This window comes from Lithobates pipiens, unplaced genomic scaffold, assembly GCF_037356315.1.
Source record: "Lithobates pipiens isolate NorthernLeopardFrog02 unplaced genomic scaffold, aLitPip1_a1.2 Scaffold_8, whole genome shotgun sequence".
In the NCBI taxonomy this organism is placed as follows: Eukaryota; Metazoa; Chordata; class Amphibia; order Anura; family Ranidae; genus Lithobates; species Lithobates pipiens.
This window is the reverse complement of record NW_027507903.1, coordinates 158134020-158160741: the sequence shown is the minus strand read 5'-3', so window position 1 is coordinate 158160741 and position 26722 is coordinate 158134020. Positions and strand designations below refer to the sequence as shown.

At 41.2% G+C, this 26722-nt stretch overlaps 1 protein-coding gene across 3 annotated transcripts in view; it reads left to right on the top strand.

Moving 5' to 3' along the window:
* SEPHS1 (selenophosphate synthetase 1) overlaps positions 1-26722 on the top strand; it is a 94848-nt gene that overhangs the window by 26043 nt on the left and 42083 nt on the right. For all 3 annotated transcript variants that reach the window (XM_077472473.1, XM_077472472.1, XM_077472474.1), the window contains exons 3-4: positions 10684-10787; positions 21686-21793. In XM_077472473.1, the coding sequence (XP_077328599.1) occupies positions 10684-10787; positions 21686-21793 (212 nt within the window). The remainder of the gene's footprint in view (positions 1-10683; positions 10788-21685; positions 21794-26722) is intronic.

The window sequence follows — 26722 nt, the reverse complement described above, 5'->3', positions numbered from 1 at the left end:
TAAGGTTTGCATACAGCTTAAATGGCGCCTATTGGCTTCTGCTCAGAGCCAACGTGTAAATATCACTGATTACACAATATTATTGTTTACATTCCCCCCCCCCCCCCACCCTCAAACTAGTCATTCATGCAGTGGCAGCAGATATACAGAATAACCGTGGCATTTTCATTCTGAAAAGGTACAATACTCCTGCAACTTGTACACCCCCTTGTGAGCCCTTAAACTGTGAGCAACTGCATTATTGCTTTTTTTTGTTTGTTTTTATTGAGAAAAAATGTTCCAACCATGGTAGGGTAAATACAATATCTCAAGATCACGATTGAGTCATCTATCCGAGACTTCTCTGTAGAATGAACCATGTGAAAGAAATACACAATACAAGCAATGGAAGAACATAGGTTCAAACTGCAAGGCATAATTACACCTACATGGCAAAATAAATAGACCGCATTTGATATCAGCACGTGATTGGGAGCTTGTATCGGGGGCAGCCAACCATCAGTCCCAGATCTTGTTGTATTAGCTGGGTACCCTCTATTTACATAGATACGCTTCCTATAGGGCACTAAAGAATTGACATCAGGACACCAGGCTTGAAGTGTAGGAGTTAGTGCCAGCATCCAAAACTGAGCAATAAGTTTCCTAGCAATAAAAAGCACTTCCTGCAAAAAATATCCCAAACTTATCTTCTGGGTTAGGGAAGAAACCTAACAGACACAACTTTGAGTCAATTATCAAAGATGGGGCCCATCTTTTGAAGGAATCAAACTACTTGAGATCAGTAATTATGTATAGCCAGACAATCCTATAGGATATGGAAAAAAAAGTCCCCGGGGGGTTGTAACATCTGGGACATTTGGGGGAATGAGAGGGGCGATATTTGGCAATGTGTACTGGGGTCAGGCGTGCTCTATGTAGAATGTAAAGCTGTGTAAGGTAATGTTAGGCCTTAGAAGACACCTATTTACAAGCATCTAGTATCTTGTCCTAATCTCCATCCTACGTGTCCCGGACATCCTGCACCCATCTAGATTTAAGCTGTTAGGCCGACCTAGTGGCTGAGGGAATGAGAAGATCATTATAAAACATTGAAACCAGTTTTCTTAGGATCCGTTCCTATTATTGCATCCAGAATGGGGAGGACTGGGAACTGGGGATGGAGCCAGGAAATTGGGTGCGTAGGGCATGTTGTAGTTGTTGTTATTGAAAGAGCAAAGAATTGGCAAGGCAGAACTTATCCTTAAGCTCTTGAAAGGATTTTAGCCCAGCTCCAGTGAAAACCTGATATACATGTAGGATGCCCTTGGAAGTCCAAAGGGAGTGGTCCCATATCGTTAAGAGTTCAGGTAGTTGGGTGTTACACCATAGAGGTGTGTTAGCATGGAAAGTAGGCGGCTCGATCATGCATACCATGAGGTCCTAGATTCTCAGGTGGTGACAGGCTATGCAAGAATGGTCAAAGTGTTCCCACATAGTAGAACCTGCAAAGGATGGGTGGCAAATTGGGTGGTTGGGTTACAAACCAGGGCCAGGTACAGCTGTTTGTCCTGTTTTATCCAGATTAAAAAAAATAAATGGAAAAAAAAAAGGGTAGCGAGATGGGATGCTATATTGTATAGGTTAAAATTGGGTAGGACCGCACCCACCAGTGAAACAGGATTCTTCAAAGTTCACCAGGGTGGCTTATGGCGACTTGATCCCCAGACAAAGGAGTTAAAGCGGGAGTCCGTCCGGAGTTCCGCCGTTTTTTTTTTTTTTTTTAAAGCCAGCAGCTACAAATACTGCAGCTGCTGACTTTTAAAATAAGGACACTTACCCGCCCAGCGCGCCCGCGATGTCGGCACCCGAAGCCGATCTCTCAATCGTCTCTCGGGTGCTGCCGCCGCCATCTTGGGTATGGGAATCAGGAAGTGGAGCCTTTCGGCTTTATTTCCCGGTTCCCTACTGCGCATGCGCGAGTCGCGCTGCGCAATAAGGATGGACCCGCTGCCTCTGGGATCTGTGTGTTTCCCAGCAGGCAGCGGGGGACTTTCGGAAAGGGGCGTAGATTCATGCCCCTTTCCGCAGAGAGCTATCCCGGAAGTGGGTGCAGATACCTGTACTGTACAGGTACCTGCACCCCCCTCCCCCCTGAAAGGTGCCAATTGTGGCGCCGGAGGGGGGGGGAGGATTCCAAAGAGCGGAAGGTCCACTTTAGGGTGGACCTCCGCTTTAAGAATAAAATACATAAGTCGGAAGAATTGAAAAGGCATGTAAACTGGAGAAAGCCACAAGAAGTCTAGTATTTTTGGTAGTAGATTAATAATTTTGAGTAAATTTGATTCTTCCCATAACCCCCAAGGGAAGGCAGCTCCATACTTGAGTCTTGGTTTTGATCAAAACAGGTTTGATATTATTATTATTATTCAGGATTTATATCACGCCAGCAATTTACGGAGCGCTTTACAATATAAAAAAGAGACAATACAGTTACAATACAATAAAATACAAGAGGCTTAAGAGGGCCCTGCTCAGATGAGCTTACAATCTAATAGTTAAGGGCTAAATATCAGAAAATGCTTACCCTAGCCATGGGGCAAGGGCACCAAGGGATCTATGGGTAGTATTTTTGAGATTTCTCCCAGTTAATTTCTAAGAAGCAACTGCGTTTTTTTTTTTTTTTTTTTTTTTTTTTTTATAACCTTTTTGTTAAGCATGTAATTGAGTGCAGATTTTATAGCAAAGAACCAGAATTCAAAGACCTAGTAATGTTATTTATCTGCTCATGAAAAAGCTGCATCTTCAGTGTATACTTTTTTAAAATTATGTTTTCAGTTGTGAACAATAAGGTAGTAAAAAGGATTTTGTTGTACTGTTAATTGCATTTTATTTCCTTTTTTTTTTTTTTTTTTTTTTTTTTATTAGATCCCTTGGTGTAATAATTATTGTTTTTACCCAAGATTCACACCATATTCAGTTAAGATTCACACATTTTTCATAACAACAAATCATGTGTGAAAACTGTACATCTTTGGTGTTCTGTTTGAGAGATTTCTCTTCACTTCCTGTCCCAATTGAGGAACCGGGAGCGAGAGGAATTCTTTCCAAAATGAGGGGAAACTAATTGTTACAAGATGCAAAAAAAAAAAAACGAAGGCCACATGTTAGATTCCCATACGTCAATGAATAATCCAATGATCACTCTTGTCTGCCTGCTGTATACTAGTTTAATTTCTTTTGAGTGACACTTGTCACAAGGAGGAACCCAGAATGGTGAAAAGTAATCATGGGATTAATGGTTTTATTGCGGTATGTGAGTTGAACAAATGAGCCTGCAATTGCAGTCGAAAAGGAGATCTGGGGGGTGGCCTTGAGCAGTATCCTCTATACCTCCAGCTTTAGTGAATATTTTTCTGCATGTAGTATATGTAAGAGGTTTTTGGATTTTGACACGTGATCTTTGCTAGCTTATGTCTGTTAAAGATCAGGACAATTGTTTGTAACTAGATATAATGTGCACATCTGGAAGGAGGAAGAAATTCTGGTCCACTTTCGTGTGTCATCTTGTTCTACTTTTCTAGTTTTTTTTTTTTTTTTTTTAAATCTATTTTTCATTATGTAAAATCCAAAACTCCTCTTTAAAGGAAAGTAAGTACATCCACTCCTGAAAGCTATTCATTACATGAGGTTCAAAGTGAAAATGCAGATTTTTACATTTTCTGTAAATACATTTTTTTCAGCGAATTTGCCAAATGTAATGAAGTTCATTAAATTCAGTAATGAAGTTCATTAAAAGTAGTAAGCTTGCTGGCTGCAGCTGATCACAAACGCCTCTAATCCCCACCACAGATTTACGTTGCTTGCCACACCATAGTGCAATTGGCTGTGTGTACCTTCAACTATAAGGCCTGTTCAGTCCTGTTTATTGTATTAACGCGTGTTCTTTGCACGATAGCATAGGGAAGCCCTTTGGTTTGTATGGGCTGCCCTACGTGTGACAAATGCGCCAAAAGAAGTTCTCGCTTCTTTCTTTGTTTTGTTTTTCTTTCCTATGCATTTCCTAGGTGTGTTTTGGGGAGCCATTAACGGCACAGCGAGTGTGATGATCAGTTTTCACATGTTCCCAAAAGGCACATGTGTGAATGGGCTGAAGAGAGATCTGCTATACCTATCGAGAGTGCAGTTCTATTTAGCTTTCACATCATTTCAGCTTTTTCCACCAAATGTGCTCTTGATCTTAGCTTTTACATTCTTTAGCTCTCCTAGTGGCGGTATCTTGCACTCTCTTTGGCTGTCTCTCTGGCAGTCTCTTACACGCCCTGGCTATCTTTCTGGCAGTCTCTCATGCTCTCTGGCTTTCTTTCATATAGTCTCTCTGGCCCTTTCTGGTGGTCTCTTGCAGCTGTCAGTCTTTTTTAAAGTCTCTCGCGCTGTCTATGGCTCTTTCTGGCAGTCTGTCACGCACTTTATGGCTTTCTTTTTGATACTCTTACGCTGTCTGGTGACCTGATGCTTGCTCTGGATCTCTTGATGGGCTCTCTCCAACTCTTGCTCTCTTTTTGATGGCATATAATACTTTCTTTGGCTTTTTCTAGTTGTGATTCTTGCTGGCTCGCTTGCTCTTCTCACTGGCTCTCACTCTCATCTTGATCTTTGTTTTCATGTATGACTACTTAGTCCTGTGCAAATGTCAGGTAGTATTGAGCTTATAATATGAGAAGGATGAACTCCCTCCTCTCTTCTTTCTTCTTCTTTCTTCTTTCTTCTAATTTTTTAAGCTGGTTTATGCTGAAATTTGTCCAGACCTGACAAAGAGCTTGTTTATACTTGCATTTTGGGACGGTAAAAACCATCAAGTTGTGTCCCCCTTAAACTGCAAAGCTAGTGGAGGGGAGTGTACACACGCCATGATCCTGATGCTTTACTTCGCAGCCATGGCAAGTATTAAACTCCCTGTAACATTTGGCAGGCAGTACCACTCTCCAAACAAACACTCCAAAGTCGGTTAAGTAACTGAGGCAGAATATCCCCCCCCCCCCCCCCCATATGCGCAGAAAAAAAAACTAGACTTCTTTGTGCCCATCCTGCTACCTATTATGTATCAATTGTTCTCTTTCACTTTTGCGGTGTTTTCATATCTTATGAGGCAGACAACATCCTATACAGGAGCTTGAATTAGGCCAGACTTTTTACTTTGCATCACTGTGCAAATAACTCACAGAAAAGATTACTTGTAAAAGCAATCTGACAGAAATTGGATATGTATGGCTTTATGCCAAGAAGTTCAAGCAATATTATTTGGATTGGAGAACCTGTTCATACTAGAATAAGATTTTTGTACTTGCTGTAAAATCCTTTCCTTTGAAGCCATTGCGCGTTTTTTTTTCCGGTTATACTGCTGCATACAGGAGAAATGGATACTGGTAAGAAAACTGGGCCAGCCCAGGATAATCCCTTCTGCTACCAGCATTCCCCAGTTTTGTAGCAAGCAGTATTGAGAGCATGATCTTAAACAAAGAGGGGTGGGACATGTGTCCCTAATAGACGCCAGAGAATAGGATTTTATGATGAGTGCAAATATCCTATTAGGAAATTAGGAAAAGGGATTTAAAAAAAACATGCCTAATGGAGGTTGAGTAACACAAAACCAAACAAGCTAAAACCAGAGTCTTTTCTGCAGTTTGAAAAACCATCTAAAGGACCTTTTGCCAAAAGATGGCATCTGATAAAACCTCAACACTTACCTGGTATAACTTGGAGAACATGTGAACTGAATATCAGGTCACATACTTGATGATCTAAAAAACAGTTTAAACAGCATAATGCCGAACAAAGCCCCAAAAGCCTTGCCCAACAGACCTAGTAGAGTGCACCTTGATAGGAAGGGTTAGAACCTAGTCCTCAAGACCATAAGCTTGGCTAATGGTGTCTGTCTGAGCCACCTAGAGATCATAGAACGATGAAAGAACAATGTCCTGGTTGAGGTAAAAAAAACAGAAATTACTTTTGTAGGAAGGAAATCCTGGGCCTCAACACCACTTTGGCCCTATGCAAAACCAAAAAAGGTTCTTTGCAGGATAAGGTCTTGTATTCAAAACACAATCCTATGCATTAGGCTCGGTTCACACAGGGGGCGAGGCGACACGACTTTCCTCGCTGTGACCTGCCGCGACCTCAGCGGCGACTTGCAAATGACTTCTGTATAGAAGTCAATGCAAGTCGCCCCGAGGTCGCCCAAAAGTAGTACAGGAACCTTTTTTCTAAGTCGGAGCGACTCGAGTCGCTCCTCTTAGAACGGTTCCGTAGTACAGAACGGGGGCGACTTGTCAGGTCGCGGCACGGCAAGTCGTGTCGCCTCGCGTCGCCCCCTGTGTGAACGGAGCCTTAAGGTGAAAAAACTTCCGACTGACCAGCCTCCCACCGCGCCCCCCCCCCCTTTTACTCATTTGAGCCCATTCATTCCCACGAGCTCTACCTCTCTGCCTGTTGTCCCGACTCTCGATTGGATAGATTGATAGCAGCTCAGCCATTGGCTCTCGCTGCTGTCAATCAAATCCAATCACGATGGGCGGGGCCACATCCTGCATTCTGTGTGATTGGATGCAGAATTAGGACTCGGGTGCGCGCCTGCGCGGGTGTCTACCTTAGGAGATCCTCCTCCAACGTGGGCACCCGATGCAGGAAGGAGTTACCAGCACCGCCAGGAGAGGAGAACCAGGGCCACTCTGCAAGACGAACTGCACAGTAGAGGCAAGTATAACATGTTTGTTTTTTTAACCGCTTCGCGCCCGCCCTATAGCCGAAAGACTGCTACAGAGCGGACGCTAACTGCCGGGAGGCCGTCCCTGGACGTCCTCCTGTTTACTTCCCCTCTGCGCGCCACCATGGGTGCGCATCGGGGAAGTTCTGTGCTGGCCGTGTCCCTAGGACACAGCCAGTCACAGCGCTGTAAACGGCCGAACACAGCGGCCTTTTACAGCGCGATCGGCGTGTCCAATGAGGGATGATCTCATATGTAAACATATGAAATCATCTCTCAGCCCCGCTCTCCCTCCTCACACAGCGTGTGAGAAGGGAGAGATGAATGGCTGCAGGGGCCGTAAAAAAAGTGCCATCCTCCCCCAGTGCCACCTGTTAGTGCTATCTGTTGTCAGTGCCATCTGTCATCAGTGCCACGTATCAGGGCCATTTGTCATCAGTGCCACCTGTCAGTGACACGTGCCATCTGTTGTCAGTGTCACCAATGCCACTTATCAGTGTCACGCGTCATCGGTGCCACGTATTAGTGCCATCTGTCATCAGTGCCATGTATTAGTACCATCTGTCATCGGTGCCACGTATCAGTGCCATGTGTCATCAATGCCATGTGTCGGTGCCATCTGTCATTGTCCTGGTGCTCCAGGGCCTTCAAAAGTGTAATAGGTAGTCAACAAGTTAGATGTGTAATTTATGCTCCTAGAACATGTGATGGTGCTCCCTGCATGCTGGGCCTCTCTATGTGGCCAGGCTGTGAAACAGTCCCACACATGTGGTATTGTAATACTCGGGAGGAGTAGCAGAATTTTTTTTGGGGGGGTGTCATTTGTGGTATACACATGCCATGTGAGAAAAATAACCTATTACAATGACAATTTTGTGGAAAAAAATTAAAAAAATAAAAAATCTTAATTTTGCAAAGAATTGTGGGAAAAAAATGACAACATCAAAAAGCTCACTATGCCTCTTGCTAAATACCTTGGAATATCTACTTTCCAAAAAGGGGTAATTTGGGGGGTATTTGTACTTTCCTGACTTGTTCGGGTCACAGGAAGCGAGAGAGGCCACCAGTACATCAGATGTGATCAATTTTGTATGATTCGCAGCTTGTAGGCTCTCTAACTTTCTCACAGACAAAATAATATCCAATAATTTGGGTTATTTTTACCAAAGATATGTAGCAGTATAAATTGTGGTCAACATTTATAAAGAAAAATTAATAATTTGCATAATTTTGTCACAGAAACAAAGAAATATGCATTTTTTTTTCAAAATTTTCGGTCTTTTTTCATAGCGCAAAAAAAAATAAAAACCCCAGAGGTGATCAAATACCACCAAAAGAAATCTCTATTTGTGGGAAAAAAAGGACAAAAAATTCATTTGGGTACAGTGTCGCATGACTGAGTAATTGTCATTCAAAGTGTGAGAGCACTGAAAGCTGAAAATTGGTCTGGGCAGGAAGGGTGTTTAAGTGCCCAGTAAGCAAGTGGTTAAATTAGGGTTTTAAAACCCCTTTGAAGTGTCCTTCACATGTGTACAGCCAGGAGACTTGTGCTGGAGGTAGAGCAAAGAAATTTGATCTTCCTCAGCAGTCTGTCACAACCCTATTTTAAAGAGGTATTAAAACCCAAAAGTAAACATTTTATATTACAGCTTACCAATATATGTGATGGCTGCATTATTTTTAATTAATTTTTTTATATATATATATATATATATATATATATACACATACACACACACACACACACACACACACAGTGCCTTGCGAAAGTATTCGGCCCCCTTGAACTTTTCAACCTTTTGCCACATTTCAGGCTTCAAACATAAAGATATAAAATTTTAATATTTTGTGAAGAATCACCAACAAGTGGGACACAATTGTGAAGTGGAACGAAATCTATTGGATTTTTGAAACTTTTTTAACTAATAAAAAAATGAAAAGTGGGGCGTGCAAAATTATTCGGCCCCCTTTCGTTAATACTTTGTAGAGCCACCTTTTGCTGCGATTACAGCTGCAAGTCGCTTGGGGTATGTCTCTATCAGTTTTGCACATCGAGAGACTGAAATTCTTGTCCATTCTTCCTTGCAAAACAGCTCGAGCTCAGTGAGGTTGGATGGAGAGCGTTTGTGAACAGCAGTTTTCAGCTCTTTCCACAGATTCTCGATTGGATTCAGGTCTGAACTTTGACTTGGCCATTCTAACACCTGGATACGTTTATTTGTGAACCATTCCTTTGTAGATTTTGCTGTATGTTTGGGATCATTGTCTTGTTGGAAGATAAATCTCCGTCCCAGTTTCAGGTCTTTTGCAGTCTCCAACAGGTTTTCATCCAGAATGGTCCTGTATTTGGCTGCATCCATCTTCCCCTCAATTTTAACCATCTTCCCTGTCCCTGCTGAAGAAAAGCAGGCCCAAACCATGATGCTGCCACCACCATGTTTGACAGTGGGGATGGTGTGTTGAGGGTGATGAGCTGTGTTGCTTTTACGCCAAACATATCGTTTTGCATTGATGCAAAAAGTTCGATTTTGGTTTCATCTGACCAGAGCACCTTCTTCCACATGTTTGGTGTGTCTCCCAGGTGGCTTGTGGCAAACTTTAGACGAGACTTTTTATGGATATCTTTTGAGAAATGGCTTTCTTCTTGCCACTCTTCCATAAAGGCCAGATTTGTGCAGTGTACGACTGATTGTTGTCCTATGGACAGACTCTCCCACCTCAGCTGTAGTTCTCTGCAGTTCATCCAGAGTGATCATGGGCCTCTTGGCTGCATCTCTGATCAGTCTTCTTGTCTGAGCTGAAAGTTTATAGGGACGGCCAGGTCTTGGTAGATTTGCAGTGATCTGATACTCCTTCCATTTCAAAATGATCGCTTGCACAGTGCTCCTTGGGATGTTTAAAGCTTGGGAAATCTTTTTGTATCCAAATCCGGCTTTAAACTTCTCCACAACAGTATTACGGACCTGCCTGGTGTGTTCTTGGTCTTCATGATGCTCTCTGCGCTTTCAACAGAACCCTGAGACTATCACAGAGCAGGTGCATTTATACAGAGACTTGATTACACACAGGTGGATTCTATTTATCACCATCAGTCATTTAGGACAACATTGGATCATTCAGAGATCCTCACTGAACTTCTGGAGTGAGTTTGCTGCACTGAAAGTAAAGGGGGGCCGAATAATTTTGCACGCACCACTTTTCAGTTTTTTATTTGCTAAAAAGTTTAAAATATCCAATAGATTTCGTTCCACTTCACAATTGTGTCCCACTTGTTGGTGATTCTTCACAAAATATAAAAATTTTATATCTTTATGTTTGAAGCCTGAAATGTGGCAAAAGGTTGAAACGTTCAAGGGGGCCGAATACTTTTGCAAGGCACTATATATATATATATATATAAATAATAAAGTTACTGAAAACCATGCAAAGAAACAAGAACACTAGCACACTGGAACAAGAAAATCAAGTTTTGGCCAGAGCAGGAAAGGGTTGGAGCCTCTGTCTGGTGTTTTAAATGCTATTTATGTTCCTGAGGATATTTATCTTTCTGTGATAGTGACAGATGTCAGACTAATATAGGCAAAATCTTACTAATGTGGACACAGTGGGCAAGTCAATTGTAACAGATGTTTTAACCCTTCCTAATTTTATAAATCGTGTTTGTCGCTGCCTGTGGCTCCTATTTCATATTCTGTAGGGTGATCTCCCCAAATGGGGCCTTGGACAGCAGTTAAAAAGCAGTATTTGAAGTTTGAGAGTATGGAGCACTGATTCTTCTTTATTTATCTTTTAATAGGCTATTCATTTTTGCGTGTTTGGCTGTAGTTCTACTTTAAATGGTTGCCAATTATTTTACAATTAGAACAATCTTTGAATATTTGCTTTTTCCGTAATTTTGCATAGATAATGATTTTATTTTTCTGGTAAATTCTTTTTACTTGCAGGTATTGGCATGGACACATGTGTCATTCCTTTAAGACACGGTGGCCTTTCCTTGGTTCAAACTACAGATTACATTTATCCCATTGTAGATGATCCTTATATGATGGTAAGTTGAAATAATTGCTCATTTTATAGGGGCAAAATTTGCAGAATATAGGTCTTCATATTTCATAGCTTTTGTTATAACCAAGATGTGAGAAAAACTCATAATGTTCCTTTTGGTTGTGGTACCCTACATGTGTATTTCTTAATATTGCTACCTATGTAATCCCTTCAATCCGTTTCTGTATGTGCTTTAAAGGAAAGCTATAACAAATTTGGGTAATTTTTTTTATTTTATTTTTTTAATACCAATTTATTTATTGAAATAAGTTGTAGAATCTTTGTTTTACAAATAAACACAAAGGGGCATACTTGTAAAGCAGGTGGCAAATCAATCTCTGTCATGTAAAACCTGTGCAGTGAATGTTTTTGCAAACATGAGATTCACTGCTTTATAAATAGACCCCTAAGGGGTCTGTTCACACTGCCCACACTAAACCTCAGCAATTTAGTGTGCGGGCAGCAGTCCATTTTGGCTGCAGTGAGAGGGCTGGGCAGTATGATCACACATTTCCCCCCCCCACCCCCCTTTTTTTTTTTTTTTACTTAGTTTGAAGTGCACTAAGTGACACTTCATGTCACGGCACACCACTGTGGTGTGTTTTTGCTGTACGGTGACATGTAATGCCTTCCTGTGCACTACGGCAAAATGCAGCATGTCTGCAGCTCATTGTACCTCCGGGCTGTGTTGCAGTGTGTCCTGTTGGTGACCCAGTACTATAAAACTCAGGTCCCCAATATGTGAATAGGGTATTAACCACCAATTTTCAGATTTTAGGGCTGTCACACTTTTGCAAACAGGTCGTTTTTTTTCTCCTTCACTGATGTGCGCTGATGAGGTGGCACTGATAGGTGACACTGGCATCACTGATGGGCACTGATTGGCAGCACTAGAGGACAATGTTGGGACCGATGTCAATTTTACAGAAGCAGTTTATAGGTTTTCTTCATCTCTTGCTGTCAGCAGGAAGAGAGAAAAGCCGATGACCAGCTTCTGTTTACATCCAGTGATCAGCTGTCATTTGCCGACAGCTGATCACATGGTAAAGGGCTGCTGTGATTAGCCTTTTACCCCAATCTGTGATCAGCTGAGTCTGAAGGACTTGACAATCACAGTGTGCCGTCCGTTTGCCGTAGATATAGATAGATTTTATATATTTTTATATATATATATATATATATATATATATATATATATATGTGTATGTATGTGTGTGTGTAAAGAACCTGCAAGTACATAAGAATACCTACAGTGCCTTGCAAAAGTATTCAGCCCCCTTGGCATTTTTCGTGTTTTGTTGCCTCACAACCTGGAATTAACATGAATTGTTTGAGGATTTGCATCATTTAATTTACAGAACATGCCCACAACTTTTGAAGATTTTCTTTTCTTTCTTTTTGTTTTTGTTTTAAGCAAACGACAAATAGGACAAAATAACAGAAAATGTCAATGTGCATAACTAGTCACCCCCCTAAAGTCAATACTTTGTAGAGCCACCTTTTGCGGCTATCACAGCTCCAAGTCACTTTGGATCAGTCTCTATGAGCTTGCCACATCTTACCACTGGGATTTTTGCCCATTCCTCCTTACAAAACTGCTTCAAGTTGGATGGTTTGCGCTTGTGAACAGCAATCTTTAAGTCTGACAACAGATTTTCTATTGGATTGAGGTCTGGGCTTTGACTAGGCCATTCCAACACATTTACATTTTTCCCCTTAAATCACTTAAGTGTTGCTTTGGAAGTGTGTTTGGGGTCATTGTCCTGCTGGAAGGTGAACCTCCGTTCTAGCCTCAAATCGCACACATAGTTGTACAGGTTTTGTGCAAGAATATCCCTGTATTTAGCACCATCCATCTTTCCCTCAACTCTGACCAGTTTCCCAGTCCCGACTGCTGAAAAACATCCCCACAGCATGATTATACCACCACCATGTTTCACTGTGGGAGTGGTGTTCTTTGGGTGATGTGATGGGTTTGCGCCAGACAGTGTTTTCTTCGATGGCAAAAAAGTTCAATTTTAGTCTCATCAGACCAGAGCACCTTCCTCCATACATTTTTGGAGTCTCCCACATGCCTTTTCGCAAACTCAAAACTTGCCGTTTTGCTGAAAGTAATGGCTTTCTTCTGGCCACTCTGCCATAAAGCCAAACTCTATGGAGCGTACGGCTTATTTTAATCCTATGTACAGATACTCCAGTCTCTACTGTGGAACTCTGCAGCTCCTCCAGGGTTTTCTTGGGTCTCTGTGCTGCCTCTCTGATTAATGCCCTCCTTGCCTGGTCGGTGAATTTTGGCGTGTGGCCGTCTCTTGGCAGGTTTACTGTTGTGCCGTGTTCTTTCCATTTGGTTATGATAGATTTGATGGTGTTCCCAGGGATCATCAAAGATTTGGATATTTTTTTTTATAACCTAACCCTGACTTCTACTTCTCAACAACATTGTCCCTTGTTTGGAGAGTTCCTTGGTCTTGATGGCACTGTTTGGTTAGCGGTGCCTCTTGCTTAGGTGTTGCAGCCTCTGGGGCCTTTCAAAAAGGTGTGTATATGTAATGACAGATCATGTGACACTTAGATTGCACACAGGCGGACATCATTTCACTATGTGACTTCTGAAGGTAATTGGTTGCACCAGAGCTTTTTATGGGCTTCATAACAAAGGGGGTGAATACATACGCACATGCATATTACTCTGCCAGAAATGCGTTTAGATCCTTAATCATGTTATTGACTGACAACCCAAAATTGTCAGCTCTGATGGGTTTTCTCCTTGCCAAACTACCCAGATCCACCCACTCTCCCATCTCAGCAACATAATGGCTAATCATGCTGCAGTCTCGAGATGAGGACTAGTAGGGCTAATTGCTGTTCTTGATTTGATGCAGAAAGGCAGACTGGAGGCAGGACAGCACTAGAATTCTAAAGTTAATTGGTATTTTCTTGCACTTCTCTTGTTTGCTCCCCTTTGGTCTGTTAAATATACCATTAAAAGTGTTTTGTTATATCGGTTTGCTAAAAACAGAAATAACAAAACCGTTTCAATGGTATAGTTAACAGACCAAAGGTCTGTTAACTATACCATTAACTAAACCCGATTCATGAAATTTGAGCTGGGCACATATATCTGTAGTGTTTTGTTATCTCTCTTTAAAGCACTGTGTCCTGTAGCTTTTGCCTGCTCAGTAGCTCTGTTATCAGCCTGATAACTTCTGACAAGTTCTCCCAAATGGGAGCCAGATTAGCAGACTGCTGCATGATTCACAGGAGGGCCCTGCAAGTCTTTGACTATATGGAGTGGGAGTGTGTGCCTTTCCACCAGTCAGGTGTCTCCTAGTGTAATCAACAATACACTGCTACTGCTGAATAAGGAAGTGAAAAATCGAACAGGACGTGCACATTTAAACTACTTGTTGCCCACCATATAGCAGAGTGACGGTGGCAAAGTGGTTTCAATATCCTGACTGGGCATCATATGACGTCCTCGGGATATTAAGCTGCTGCAACTACGGAGACTCTTTACCATGTGATAAGCCGTGTCCAATCGTGGCTGATCACAGTGTAAATTGGAAAAGCCGGTGATCGGCTTTTCCTCACTCGCTTCGGTCAGACACGAGTAGAGGAGAACCGATCGGCTGCTCCTCTGACATGTGGGAGTCTGTGCTGATCGATTTATCAGCGCAACCCCACACCCCCCGAAGGTGCCCACACTGGACCACCAGGGACGCCACCAGACCAGGGATGCCCAGCACCAAGTATGCCACCCTAGACCACCAGGGATGCCAGTCAGTGCCCACAATGGATGCCAATCGGTGCCCACAATTGGCATCACTTATTGGCATGCATTGTTTGGCACTGATTGGCACCAATCGGTACAATACTTTACATTACCGTCATGCCGCCTATCGGTGCCCATCCGTGCCGCCTATCGGTGCCACAGATCGTTGCCACTTCATTGGTGCCATTTTATCAGTGAAGGAGAACTTATTTACAAAGTTTTTTGTAACTGAAACCAAAATTTTGGTCTTTATTTTATTTGTTTAACAGAAAATAAAAATCCCAGAGGTGATAAAATACCACCAAAAGAAAGCTCTATTTGTGGGAACAAAATGATAAAAATTTAGTTTGGGTACAGTGTTGTATGACTGCGCAATTGTCATTCTGAGTGTGACAGCGCTGAAAGCTAAAAATTGGTATGGGCAGGAGGGTATATAAGTACCCTGTCTTCCCTCCTTTTTTTTTTTTTTTTTTTTTTTTCCTTTCGCTTGCAATTTGGCTAGTTCAGAGGAGTTAAGGTATAACTAAAGGCAAAACGTTTTCCTTTTAGTTTTGGACTGGAAAGAGATTAAAACACCTGTCGGGTTTTTATTACTGTCCTGTGTTCCTGTGATTCACCTTCTCTAGCTGTCCTTTTTACCAATATTGCCAAAAATGCTGGCTAAGCGCTTCCACCTCCTCACAACACTCCTTTATGTAGCGGCGGCAGCCAGGAATTTAAAACCTTTAAAATTATAGACCGGTTCTCTTTAATATGGGGCAGAAATCGAAATCGCTTTATCAACAGATTTTTTTTTTTTTCAAATAAATACTTTCTTGCAAATCATTAAAAAAAAGTACTCCCAAATCATGTAGGTTCACAGCACATCAAGCCACTAGCTTGTGGCACAGTGGTAAGTTTGACTCAGAGTGTTCCAATGCCAAAGAGACACTGTCTAGGATCTAAATTGGCTTGCGTGTTTCAAGGGTAAACCCTCTTATTCATTCTTGTTAAAAAAAATAAAAAATAAACCCTCTTCTTCAGAGCCAAATAGATAGGATCTATCCATTACTAATATACAATCTCTCACAAAAGTGAGAACACTCCTCACATATTTGTAAATATTTTATATCTTTTCATCTGGCCATACTGAAGAAATTACATTTTTGCTGCTATATAAAGTAGTGAGTTTACAGCTTGTATAACGGTGTATTTGCTGTCCCCTCAAAATAAATCTACACACAGCCATTAATGTCTAGTGAGTACACCCCTAAGTAAAAATGTCAAAATTTTGGCCCAATTAGCCATTTTCCCTCCCTGGTGTCATTTGCCCATTAGTGTTACAAGGTCTCAGGTGTGAATGGGGAGCAGGTGTGTTAAACTTGGTGTTGTCGCTCTCACTCTCTTTATACTGGTCACCTCATGGCAAAGAACTCTGAGGTTCTGAAAAAAAAATGAATTGTTGCTCTACATAAAAATGGCCTAGTCTATAAAAAGATTGCCAAGACCCTGAAACTGAGCTGCAGCACGGTGGCCAAGACATACAGGACAGGTTCCACTCAGAACAGGCCTCGCCATGGTCGAACAAAGAAGTTGAGGTCACGTGCTCAGCATCATATCCAGAGGTTGTCTTTGAGAAATCGATGTATGAATGCTGCCAACATTGCTACAGAGGTTGAAGGGGTGGGGGGCCAGCCTGTCAGTGCTCAGACCAAATGCCGCACATTGCATCAAGTTGGTCTGCATGGCTGTTGTTCCAGAAGGAAGCCTCTTATAAAGATGATGCATAAGAAAGCCCACAAACAGTTTGCTGAAGACAAGCAGACTAAGTACATGGATTACTGTAACCATGTCCTGTGGTCTGATGAGACCAAGATAAACTTATTTGGTTCAAGCGTGCGAGACTGGGCCACAGGGCAGTTTTCCAACATAACGACTCCAAGATGACCACTGCCTTGCTAAAGAAGCTGTAGGTAAATGTGATGGACTGGCCAAACATGTCTTCAGACCTAAACCCTATTGAGCATCTGGGGCATCCTCAAATGGACGGTGAAGGAGCGCAAGGTCTCTAACATCCACCAGCTCTGTGATGTCATGAAGGAGTGGAAGAGATCTCCAGTGGCAACCTGTGCAGCTCTGGTGAACTCCATGCCCAGGAGGGTTGAGGCATTGCTGGAAAATAATGGTGGCCACACAAAATATTGACGCTTTGTGCCCAATTTGGACATTTTCACTTAGGGGTGAACTCGCTTTTGTTGCCAGCAGTTTAGACATTAACCACTTCCCGCCCAAGGTACGTCATATGATGTCCTGGACTTTGAGTGGGGATATCTGAAAGATGCCTGCAGCTACAGGCATCATCCAGATATCCTCTTTCAGCCAGTGATTCCCTGCACCGTAAGAACAATCAGATGTGGAGTCTATAAGACCCACATCCCCCCGTAAAGAGGACCTGTCACGCAATATTCCTATTAGGGGATGTTTACATTCCTTGTAATAGGAATAAAAGTGATCAAAAAAGAAAAAAAAAAAAGTTTAACTAGAAAGTAAAATAATACATTTTTATTTAAATTTGCTCGCAGACTGGAGCAAAAGCATATGTAAGTCATGCCCACATATGTCAACTGCATTCATATCGCACATGTGAGTTATTGCTGCGTGCGTTAGAGCAAGAGTAATAATTTTAGCTCAAGACCTCCTCTGTAACTCTGTAAACAGTGTCTTCTCTGGAGAAGTACCAAAGTTTGGCGCCATTCCACATACACATTTTATACACACACTCACTCTCTCACAAAAGTGAGTACACCCATCACATTTTTGTAAACATTTCATTATATCTTTTCATGTGACAGCACTGAAAAAATTACACTTTCTACACTGTAAAGTGTACAGCTTGTATAACAGTGTAAATTTGCTGTCCCCCCCCCAAAATAACTAAAAACAGCCATTAAACACTTTCTGGCCAATTCTGGCACTGCTCCTACATGTAAAAATCATATTATTATTTTTTATTTTATTTTTTTTAAATTACTCAAAACCCTCAAACATTATATATGTTTTTATTTTTGCAGAGACCCGAGGGAATAAAATGGCAGTCATTGCAACTTTTTAGGTCACATGGTATTTGCTCAGCGGGTTTTCAAACGCCTTTTTTTGGAGAGAAAAAAAGTTTCAAGCAGTAATAAAAATAAAAAAAAGAGAGAGAAAGACACAGTAAAGTTATCCCAATTCTTTTGTATAATGTGAAAGATTGTGTGCCTATATATATATATATATATATATATATATATATATATATATATATATATATATATATATATATATATATATATATATATGTATGTATGTATGTATGTATGTATGTATATGTATATGTGTGTGTGTGTGTGTATATATATATATATATATATATATATATATATATATATATATATATATATATATATATATATATATATATATATATATATATGTATATATAGTGCAAAATTATTTGGCCCCCTTGCGTTAATACTTTGTAGAGCCACCTTTTGCTGCGATTACAGCTGCAAGTCGCTTAGGGTATGTCTCTATCAGTTTTGCACATCGAGACACTGAAATTCTTGCCCATTCTTCCTTGCAAAACAGCTCGAGCTCAGTGAGGTTGGATGGAGAGCGTTTGTGAACAGCAGTTTTCAGCTCTTTCCACAGATTCTCGATTGGATTCAGGTCTGAACTTTGACTTGGCCATTCTAACACCTGGATACGTTTATTTGTGAACCATTCCTTTGTAGATTTTGCTGTATGTTTGGGATCATTGTCTTGTTGGAAGATAAATCTCCGTCCCAGTTTCAGGTCTTTTGCAGACTCCAACAGGTTTTCATCCAGAATGGTCCTGTATTTGGCTGCATCCATCTTCCCCTCAATTTTAACCATCTTCCCTGTCCCTGCTGAAGAAAAGCAGGCCCAAACCATGATGCTGCCACCACCATGTTTGACAGTGGGGGTGGTGTGTTGAGGGTGATGAGCTGTGTTGCTTTTACGCCAAACATATCGTTTTGCATTGTGGGCAAAAAGTTCGATTTTGGTTTCATCTGACCAGAGCACCTTCTTCCACGTTTGGTGTGTCCCCCAGGTGGCTTGTGGCAAACTTTAGATGAGACTTTTTATGGATATCTTTGAGAAATGGCTTTCTTCTTGCCACTCTTCCATAAAGGCCAGATTTGTGCAGTGTACGACACATTGTTGTCCTATGGACAGACTCTCCCACCTCAGCTGTAGTTCTCTGCAGTTCATCCAGAGTGATCATGGGCCTCTTGGCTGCATCTCTGATCAGTCTTCTCCTTGTCTGAGCTGAAAGTTTAGAGGGACGGCCAGGTCTTGGTAGATTTGCAGTGGTCTGATACTACTTCCATTTCAAAATGATCGCTTGCACAGTGCTCCTTGGGATGTTTAAAGCTTGGGAAATCTTTTTGTATCCAAATCCGGCTTCTCCACAACAGTATTATGGACCTGCCTGGTGTGTTCCTTGGTCTTCATGATGCTCTCTGCGCTTTCAACAGAACCCTGAGACTATCACAGCGCAGGTACATTTATACAGAGACTTGATTACACACAGGTGGGTTCTGTTTATCACCATCAGTCCTTTAGGACAACATTGGATCATTCAGAGATCCTCGCTGAACTTCTGGAGTGAGTTTGCTGCACTGAAAGTAAAGGGGCCGAATAATTTTGCACGCACCACTTTTCAGTTTTTTATTTGCTAAAAAGTTTAAAATATCCAATAGATTTCGTTCAACTTCACAATTGTGTCCCACTTGTTGGTGATTCTTCACAAAAAATTTAGATTTTATATCTTTATGTTTGAAGCCTGAAATGTGGCAAAACGTTGAAAAGTTCAAGGGGGGCCGAATACTTTCGCAAGGCACTGTACATAATGCTTTTGATGCCATCTCATGGGAGTATTTACATTACATGCTATGCAAATGGGGCTTCTGGAACAATTTCCCTTGGCTAAAATCTCTTTGTAACGGCCACTCGGCTTGCATCAAATACCTAAATTATTATTCCTCCTCCTTCCCTTTTGAAAAGGGAACCCGCCATGGATGCCCCCTTTCCATTGATCTTATTTATTCTTGCTCTCCAGCCTTTAGTTCATCTTAATTATCCTAACATTCATGGTGTATTCATAGGTCGTCGCTCTTATAAGGTCATCCTTTTTTGCTGATGACCTTCTATTGACTTTAACACAATTCACTATTTCTCTACTGAATCTGCTGTGCATCTTGTATTCATTCGCCCAAATTTCCAACCTCTGCCTAAATGGGGACAATTCAGTGGCTCTCAATGTCTTCTTACCACTGCCACCCTCGCAGTTCTGCCACAAATTTTCCTGTGCTAATAAAAGCCTAGAATATCTTGACATTCGCTTAACCCCTAATTTTTCTGATTTATATTCTGCCAATTACATTACGACCATTTGCAGTCTCAAATCTTGACTTTCTTCCTGGTCCGGACACCCCCTCTTTTGAATGGAGTGCATTAACTCAATTAAAATGACTGTTGTACAGAATAACTATCTCTTCAGCACTCTCTCAACCCTGGTATCTTCCTTTTACCATAAAATTTCTCCAAAACCATGTTATGTCTTTTTATCTGGCATAATCATAAACCTTGAATCCCCAAACACACTTTGTACATCCACAGATGACCGGGGGGGGGCTTCACGTTCCCAACTTTCTTCTAGATGCTTTTTATGCAGCCATGGAGCACCTTTTGTGGGTTGAATTGGAAGCTGATCACACGCTCTCATCCATTTAAAATCACTACCATGGACCCCCCTAATTCTCACCCACTCTTAGCCCTTTAATGAAATGTACCTTAAATGTTTGGGGGTCCCTTTTTAAATACTCTAGCAAATTACTAGTTACCCCACATTATAGGGAACCCTTTTTTCTACCAGGATTAGATTCCCCAATGTCCTTTATTCTGTTGGACCTTACATAAATTCTCCAGAAACTACTCCCTTAGAGATAGATGGGTGATCCTTGAAGACTGATTTGAGGCTCCTTATTTGGAGCTGTTCCAGTACATCAACTAAGGTACAGTGTTATATCGCTCCTCTGGGACAAAGACCCACTTACTACATTAACTGTTTTGGAACGCACTCCTACTCCCCTGGCACCCAATCTATTTCTATGGTCTAGTCTCAACCTAACCAACAATGCTCATGTAACAAGGTGGGAAGAGGATTTGAGGGCCCAAATACCCTTCTACTATCTTACTATTGACACTTGCACTATTAATGTCACCTCCCTCGAGTTGGTCTATATTCTCCTTGCTATGTGGTATTCGGTGCCCTCAAAATCACCCCACATGTTCTTTGAGCATTTGGGTCTGTGTGTTTGTTGTTGTTGTTGTTGTTGTGTGTTTTTTTTTTTTTTTTTTTTTTTTCGTGAATACCAGAGATGTCCTCCATATATGGTGGATCTGCCTGATGTTGGGCTGATCTGGTCCAAAGTATATTCTCTCTTATTATGAATTTGCTTCTCCAGAGACACCTGGCTGGCACTTTTACACTTTCAACCTTCAAGTGTTACCAAAATAACAGTTTATGCTAATCTATTTCATCACTGACTTTTAAATTAACAATATCCAGGGCATGGTATAAACAATTTACGCACTTCTCCTGAAGTCAAATCCGGAACTGATGGCCCTATGTGGGCCTATATTATAATAAACACTAATGGTGTGTGTGGCCTCCCAATGGCATGCCTCTCTCTCACCTATCCCCCCCCCCCCCCCCCCCCACCTTACTACCAATTTTTCTTCTTTTTCCTCGTGTTTTTTTTTTTTTTCCTTTTTTCTTTCCTCCTTTTTTTTCCTTCTTTTTTTCTTTTTTTTTTTCCAATCCGTAGATCATAACCCATGTAATTTACATTTTACGTATACTCAATTCTTAAATGGCCTCCGATACCGTTGCAGTTAACCCTCCATGTTCTCATTCTTGCAGCAATCTTGAATGTTGTTCTGTTGAACTCTTGTTTTACAAGCTGATTTTTATCTTGCATAAATATATTTGTACATTTTTTTTGTTTGTTAAACACATTGTAAAACTAATAAATACATTGACATGAAAAGGTCATCTACATATTTTTGTCTATCTTTTCCAGGGACGGATAGCATGTGCAAATGTATTAAGTGACCTATATGCAATGGGAGTCACTGAATGTGACAACATGCTTATGCTTCTTGGTGTCAGTAATAAACTGACTGATCGGGTAGGTAATATAATGCGTAAGTACACAATCTAAGCAAATACTGTTGAAAGCCATATTTGACTCTCATGCATGAAACCCTTTGCAGAAACATGGTAAATTTTATGTACCACTATACCATTCAATATTTTATGGACTCCTAGCAACAGTGAGCACCACCCCTTTTACAATAATGCAGGCGCAGAAGGAAATCCTGCCTAAAAACGAACATAAAGAAAACAATAGGTGCTTTTTTTTTTTTTGTTCTACCAACAAATGGTAGAAATACTAGGTTATTCATATGAGCTCAGAAATCGATAAACAAGTTTCTGCCCATTATGCTTGTAATTTCTGCAGTATCAGTACTTTTGTGTGCATTCGGGAAACTGTGCAGATGAGACTTTAGTGTTTGCACAACGCTATACCCTTTTTGTGCATTTCTTTTTTTGAAAGTGTCAACTGCAACCTATTTTGTGCAGTGTGCCCTGCTTTGTTAAACTGTACACTAATGCAGTCATGACCTATTACAAAACATATACTGTATCTGTATAACAGTTTGCTAGATCCACCCCAGCTTGGTGGAGGGAGAAACATTGCTCAGTCTTGCCTACTTTGTAAATAAGTTGCCATACCAGTGTGCAAAGTAATAGGTGCCGATTGGCTCAAGACCCAAACATTGCCTATCCTAAGCTTAGCACTGTTTTTCTGGGTATTACTGGAGGCTGATGTCAAGTCAAAGTAAAAAAATATATATATTTAGGCTTCATGTACACTGGCAGCTCCTAAACTTGCATTTAGGAGCTTTCGCCAGCTTTTTTTCCAACGTTCCTAAACTCAACTCCATTAAAGCCTATGTGTCCATTTACACATAAGCTTTTAGCAAAGTTTAGGAGCCGACGAGTATAGGTGAGGTTAAACCTCCCTCCCCTGAATGTAGAAGAATCGCATTCAGTATAGGAGCAGTGTGACTGTTTTCGCCACGTTTTCCCATGGTCAGGGTAGGGGGGAGCACATGTAACCTACAGTGGATATAAAGTATCTACACACCTCTGTTTAAATTGTTAGGTTTCTGTGATGTAAAAAAATGAGACAAAGATTAATTCAAAACTTTTTCCACCTTCTAATGTGACCTATAAACTGTACAACTCAATTGAAAAATAAACTGAAATAGTTTTTATTGGGGGGGGATAAACTAAAATAATGTGGTTTCATAAGTTTCCACGCCCTCCTATAATTGGTGATGAAGCTGTGTTCAAAATTAAGCAATCACATTTTAACTCATGTTAAATAGGAGTCAGTACACACCTGCCATCATTCAAAGTGCCCCTGATTAACCCCAAATAAAGTTCAACTGTTCTAGTAGGTCTTTCCGGACATTTTCTTTGTCACATCCTACAGCAAAAGCCATGGTCCGCAGAGTGCTTCCAGAGTCAAAAGGTATGAGTCAGAAGTGTACAAAAGAATTTCCAAGGCATTAGATATACCATGGAACACAGTGAAGGTGGTCGTCATTAAGTGGAGAAAATATGGCACAACATTACCAAGTACTGGACGTCCCTCCAAAATGTATGAAAAGACAAAAAGAGAACTGGGCAGGGAGGCTGCCAAGAAGCCTTCAGGAAAATTAGCAAGTACTGGTTGTGTGGTACATGTGACAACAATCTTCCATATTCTTCGTATGTCTGGGCTATGGGGTAGAGTGGTAAGATGGAAACCTTTTCTTATGAAGAAAAGCATCCAAGCCCGGCTAAATTTTGCAAAAACACATCTGAAGTCTGCCAAAAGCATGTGGGGAAAATGTTTTATGGTCTGATGAAACCAAGGTTGAACTTTTTGAATTCCAATAGAGATGTTTGGTGCAAGAACACCATACTCACAGTGAAGGATGGTGGTGGCAGCATCATGCTTTGGGGCTGTTTTTCTTCAGCCGGGACAGGGGCCTTAGTCATGGTAGAGAGAGTTATGAACTGTTCCAAATACCAGTCAATATTGGCACAACACCTTCAGGCTTCTGCTAGAAAGCTGAATATGAAGAGGAACTTCATCTTTCAGCATGACAATGACCCAAAGCATACGTGCAAATCAACAAAGGAATGACTTTGCCAGAAGAAGATTAAAGTTTTGGAATGGCCCAGCCAGAGCCCAGACCTAAATCTGATTGAAAATCTGTGGGGTGATCTGAAGAGGGCTGTGCACAGGCGATGCCCTTGCAATCTGACAGATTTGGAGTGTTTTTGCAAAGAAGAGTGGACAAATATTGCCAAGTTAAGATGTGCCATGCTGATAGACTCATACCCAAAAAGACTAAAAAAAGAGACTAAAATCAAAAGATGCTTCAACAAAGTGTTTAACCATCCCCCCAAAAAATTTTTATATCCTGGACCCTTAAAGCAGATTAAACAGTGCAGTGCATGTGCTATGTAATCTGCCCCCCTCTAAATTGTAAAAAAAAAAAAAAAAAAAAAACCTGCCTGAACCTGCCACTTCCTGTATCCCCTCTCTGCTCTGACCACGATAATCCGGGCTGGTCTGTGGTCAGAGTACATCCCTGAGTCATCCACAGCCCTGCTCTCAGCTCTCATCTCTCCCCCTCATCCCCTCCTCCCTGCCTGTCAGTTGTGTCTGTCTTTGTTATATAAATTAATCATTTGCCTTTTGGATTAGAGAATTTAATTTATTATAGGAAACGCACAATATTTGAACATTCTGTATGAACTTGAAAATTGTGCATATTAGTTTACTGCATGTCCCTTTGTAAATTTCTCCCCCAGTTTCCCAACTCTAGGTACCAGAAACCACAAACTAGTTTGGTTTCTGGCTGTCTACACGGAACCGTAGCTGTTATTTGTAACATATATCGTTCTGTGACAAAGCTGGAGAATTAGTGGTCTCTGGTGACATGACTGAGGAAAACTGGAATAAGTAAAGTTTTCATAGCCATTTTAACCACCTTCTATTTTTTGGTTTTATGTCGACCAATCTGACAATGAAGCTACCTATATATCATCACTAGCCATATAGTAATGCATACATAACAATACACCCTCTTTTTCTGCACTTCTTACAATTCCAGTAGCTTTTGCCAAATGAAACTTGAAATCTGAAATGTACTTTATTCTTGGAATAAATGTTTGACATGTTCTTTCACTAATTTGCTAAATCTTTACTAGAGGGCATAAAATAAAAAGAAAAGGAAGCACTTTCCATTATTTAAAGGTTGTAGACACCCTTGAAACTTTCATGCATATGTAACCCAATTTTTACAAAAAGTGGTAAGAGACAAAGGAAGTCTTGTCCTTTGATTATACTCCCACTTACAGGAGAATTGGATGCTGGGAAACAAAAACAAAGCCCAGCCCAGGATAACCCCTCCTACCAGCAGAGTCCTTTTCCCTGTTTGTCTATTTTTCTTGTTCAGTCTTGACATCTCTAAATCACTGTTAGGGTTACATTTCTGATTGCAGCTATCTGGCATAGTTATCCTCAGCCTGGCTTTTGGGGTATGTTGAGTGTTTTTCTGGAAGTGACATTTGGGCACTGGCATTTGCATGGAGTGCTTTCCAGACTCTGGTAAAAGCTACAGAATGCTTTCTAGGTCCAGGCTTTGTCTCGGAACATGATCTATTGTTCCCCATTCCTCCTGGTTTTATCATGGAAGGGTTAATGCTGTGGAACGGAGTATTGGCGTCACCCACTAGGTGAAATGTCTCTCGTTATCCGCCATACAGTGTTGATGAAGCATGCACTGCTGCTTGTGCTTGCAAGAGACATGTGGAACTTCAGTTTTTTTCTGTTCCTGCTGCCCACTTACAGTGACGTTGGTCAACTAGACCCATCCCACTCTCACCTGCTACCAGCTTTTGTGACTATTTGAAGTCTTGCTTTTTACCCTGAGCCCACATGGTAATTAACAAAGCACTTGATATTCTGATAGAGAATGTTTTTCTTTTTAAAGGACTCCAACAATAAGTGGTTGGAAGCCCTTTCTAGAACTCTGTTTTCGCTATTGTGCCCTGCCCTGCCTTTCATCCGATTCTGGCTGTGACCTTACTCTGTCGAATCATGTCTGACTGGTCAAAATACCTAAGAGGAGATCTAACAACTGCTGCGTTTGATTGCTTGCTAATACATGTGGAACAAATTGCTGTAGCTTTAAAAGATGAGTTCACCTTTGGGAACATGTTTCCCACTGCTGCAGCCGCTTTCTCCCTGTGGCAGCAGTATGGGGGAGAAGTTCCCTGTACTAGCTGTCACTTTTTGAAAATGGCAAGCCTGTGCGGGGCACCGCTCCGTATTATGAGATCCGACATCCTTTGCGACTGTCAGCTTGTGTTTTCAATGAACTACCCTGGCGATATGAGCACTGTGGTGGTTCATTTGATTCCCTTGTGTAAAGGGCCATTTCTTAACATTCAGAGAGTATCAAGACTTTGCATTCTATTCCTTGGCCTTTTTCTTTTCAGGAAGATGGGTTCTTTCAAAATGAATAGCATCCTTAACAATGTTAAGAGCTTAAGGACATTTGTTTCCTGAAGGCCATGGAGTTTTGGAGACCATAAAGTTTTGCTTCTGTCCCCTCATCGGTTTCTCACCTCCCAACCTTCCTGTGTCACTGCACAGATTAGCAAATGTCAATCAAGCATTCAACATATGAACCTATGCCTAGAGATCTCACTGGTAGAGGTACCTATCCCCGTAAATGAATTACAAATAGATACAAGCATGGGAGGGACTTTGAGGCACCAGTAACCAACAAAAATAATATAAAAACTCCAAAGATTTTATTGAAACGTGGTTAAAACCAAAAAAAAAAAAAAAAGGAAATATAGAAATACAGGATATAACATTGTTACTATAAATCTGTCACAAGAGCTGCAGAGCCCAGTGGTGACCCCTACGCCTTTCTACTTGTAGAGCCTTCTTCAGGGGGTTCTGATGCACAGAAATTGTAGT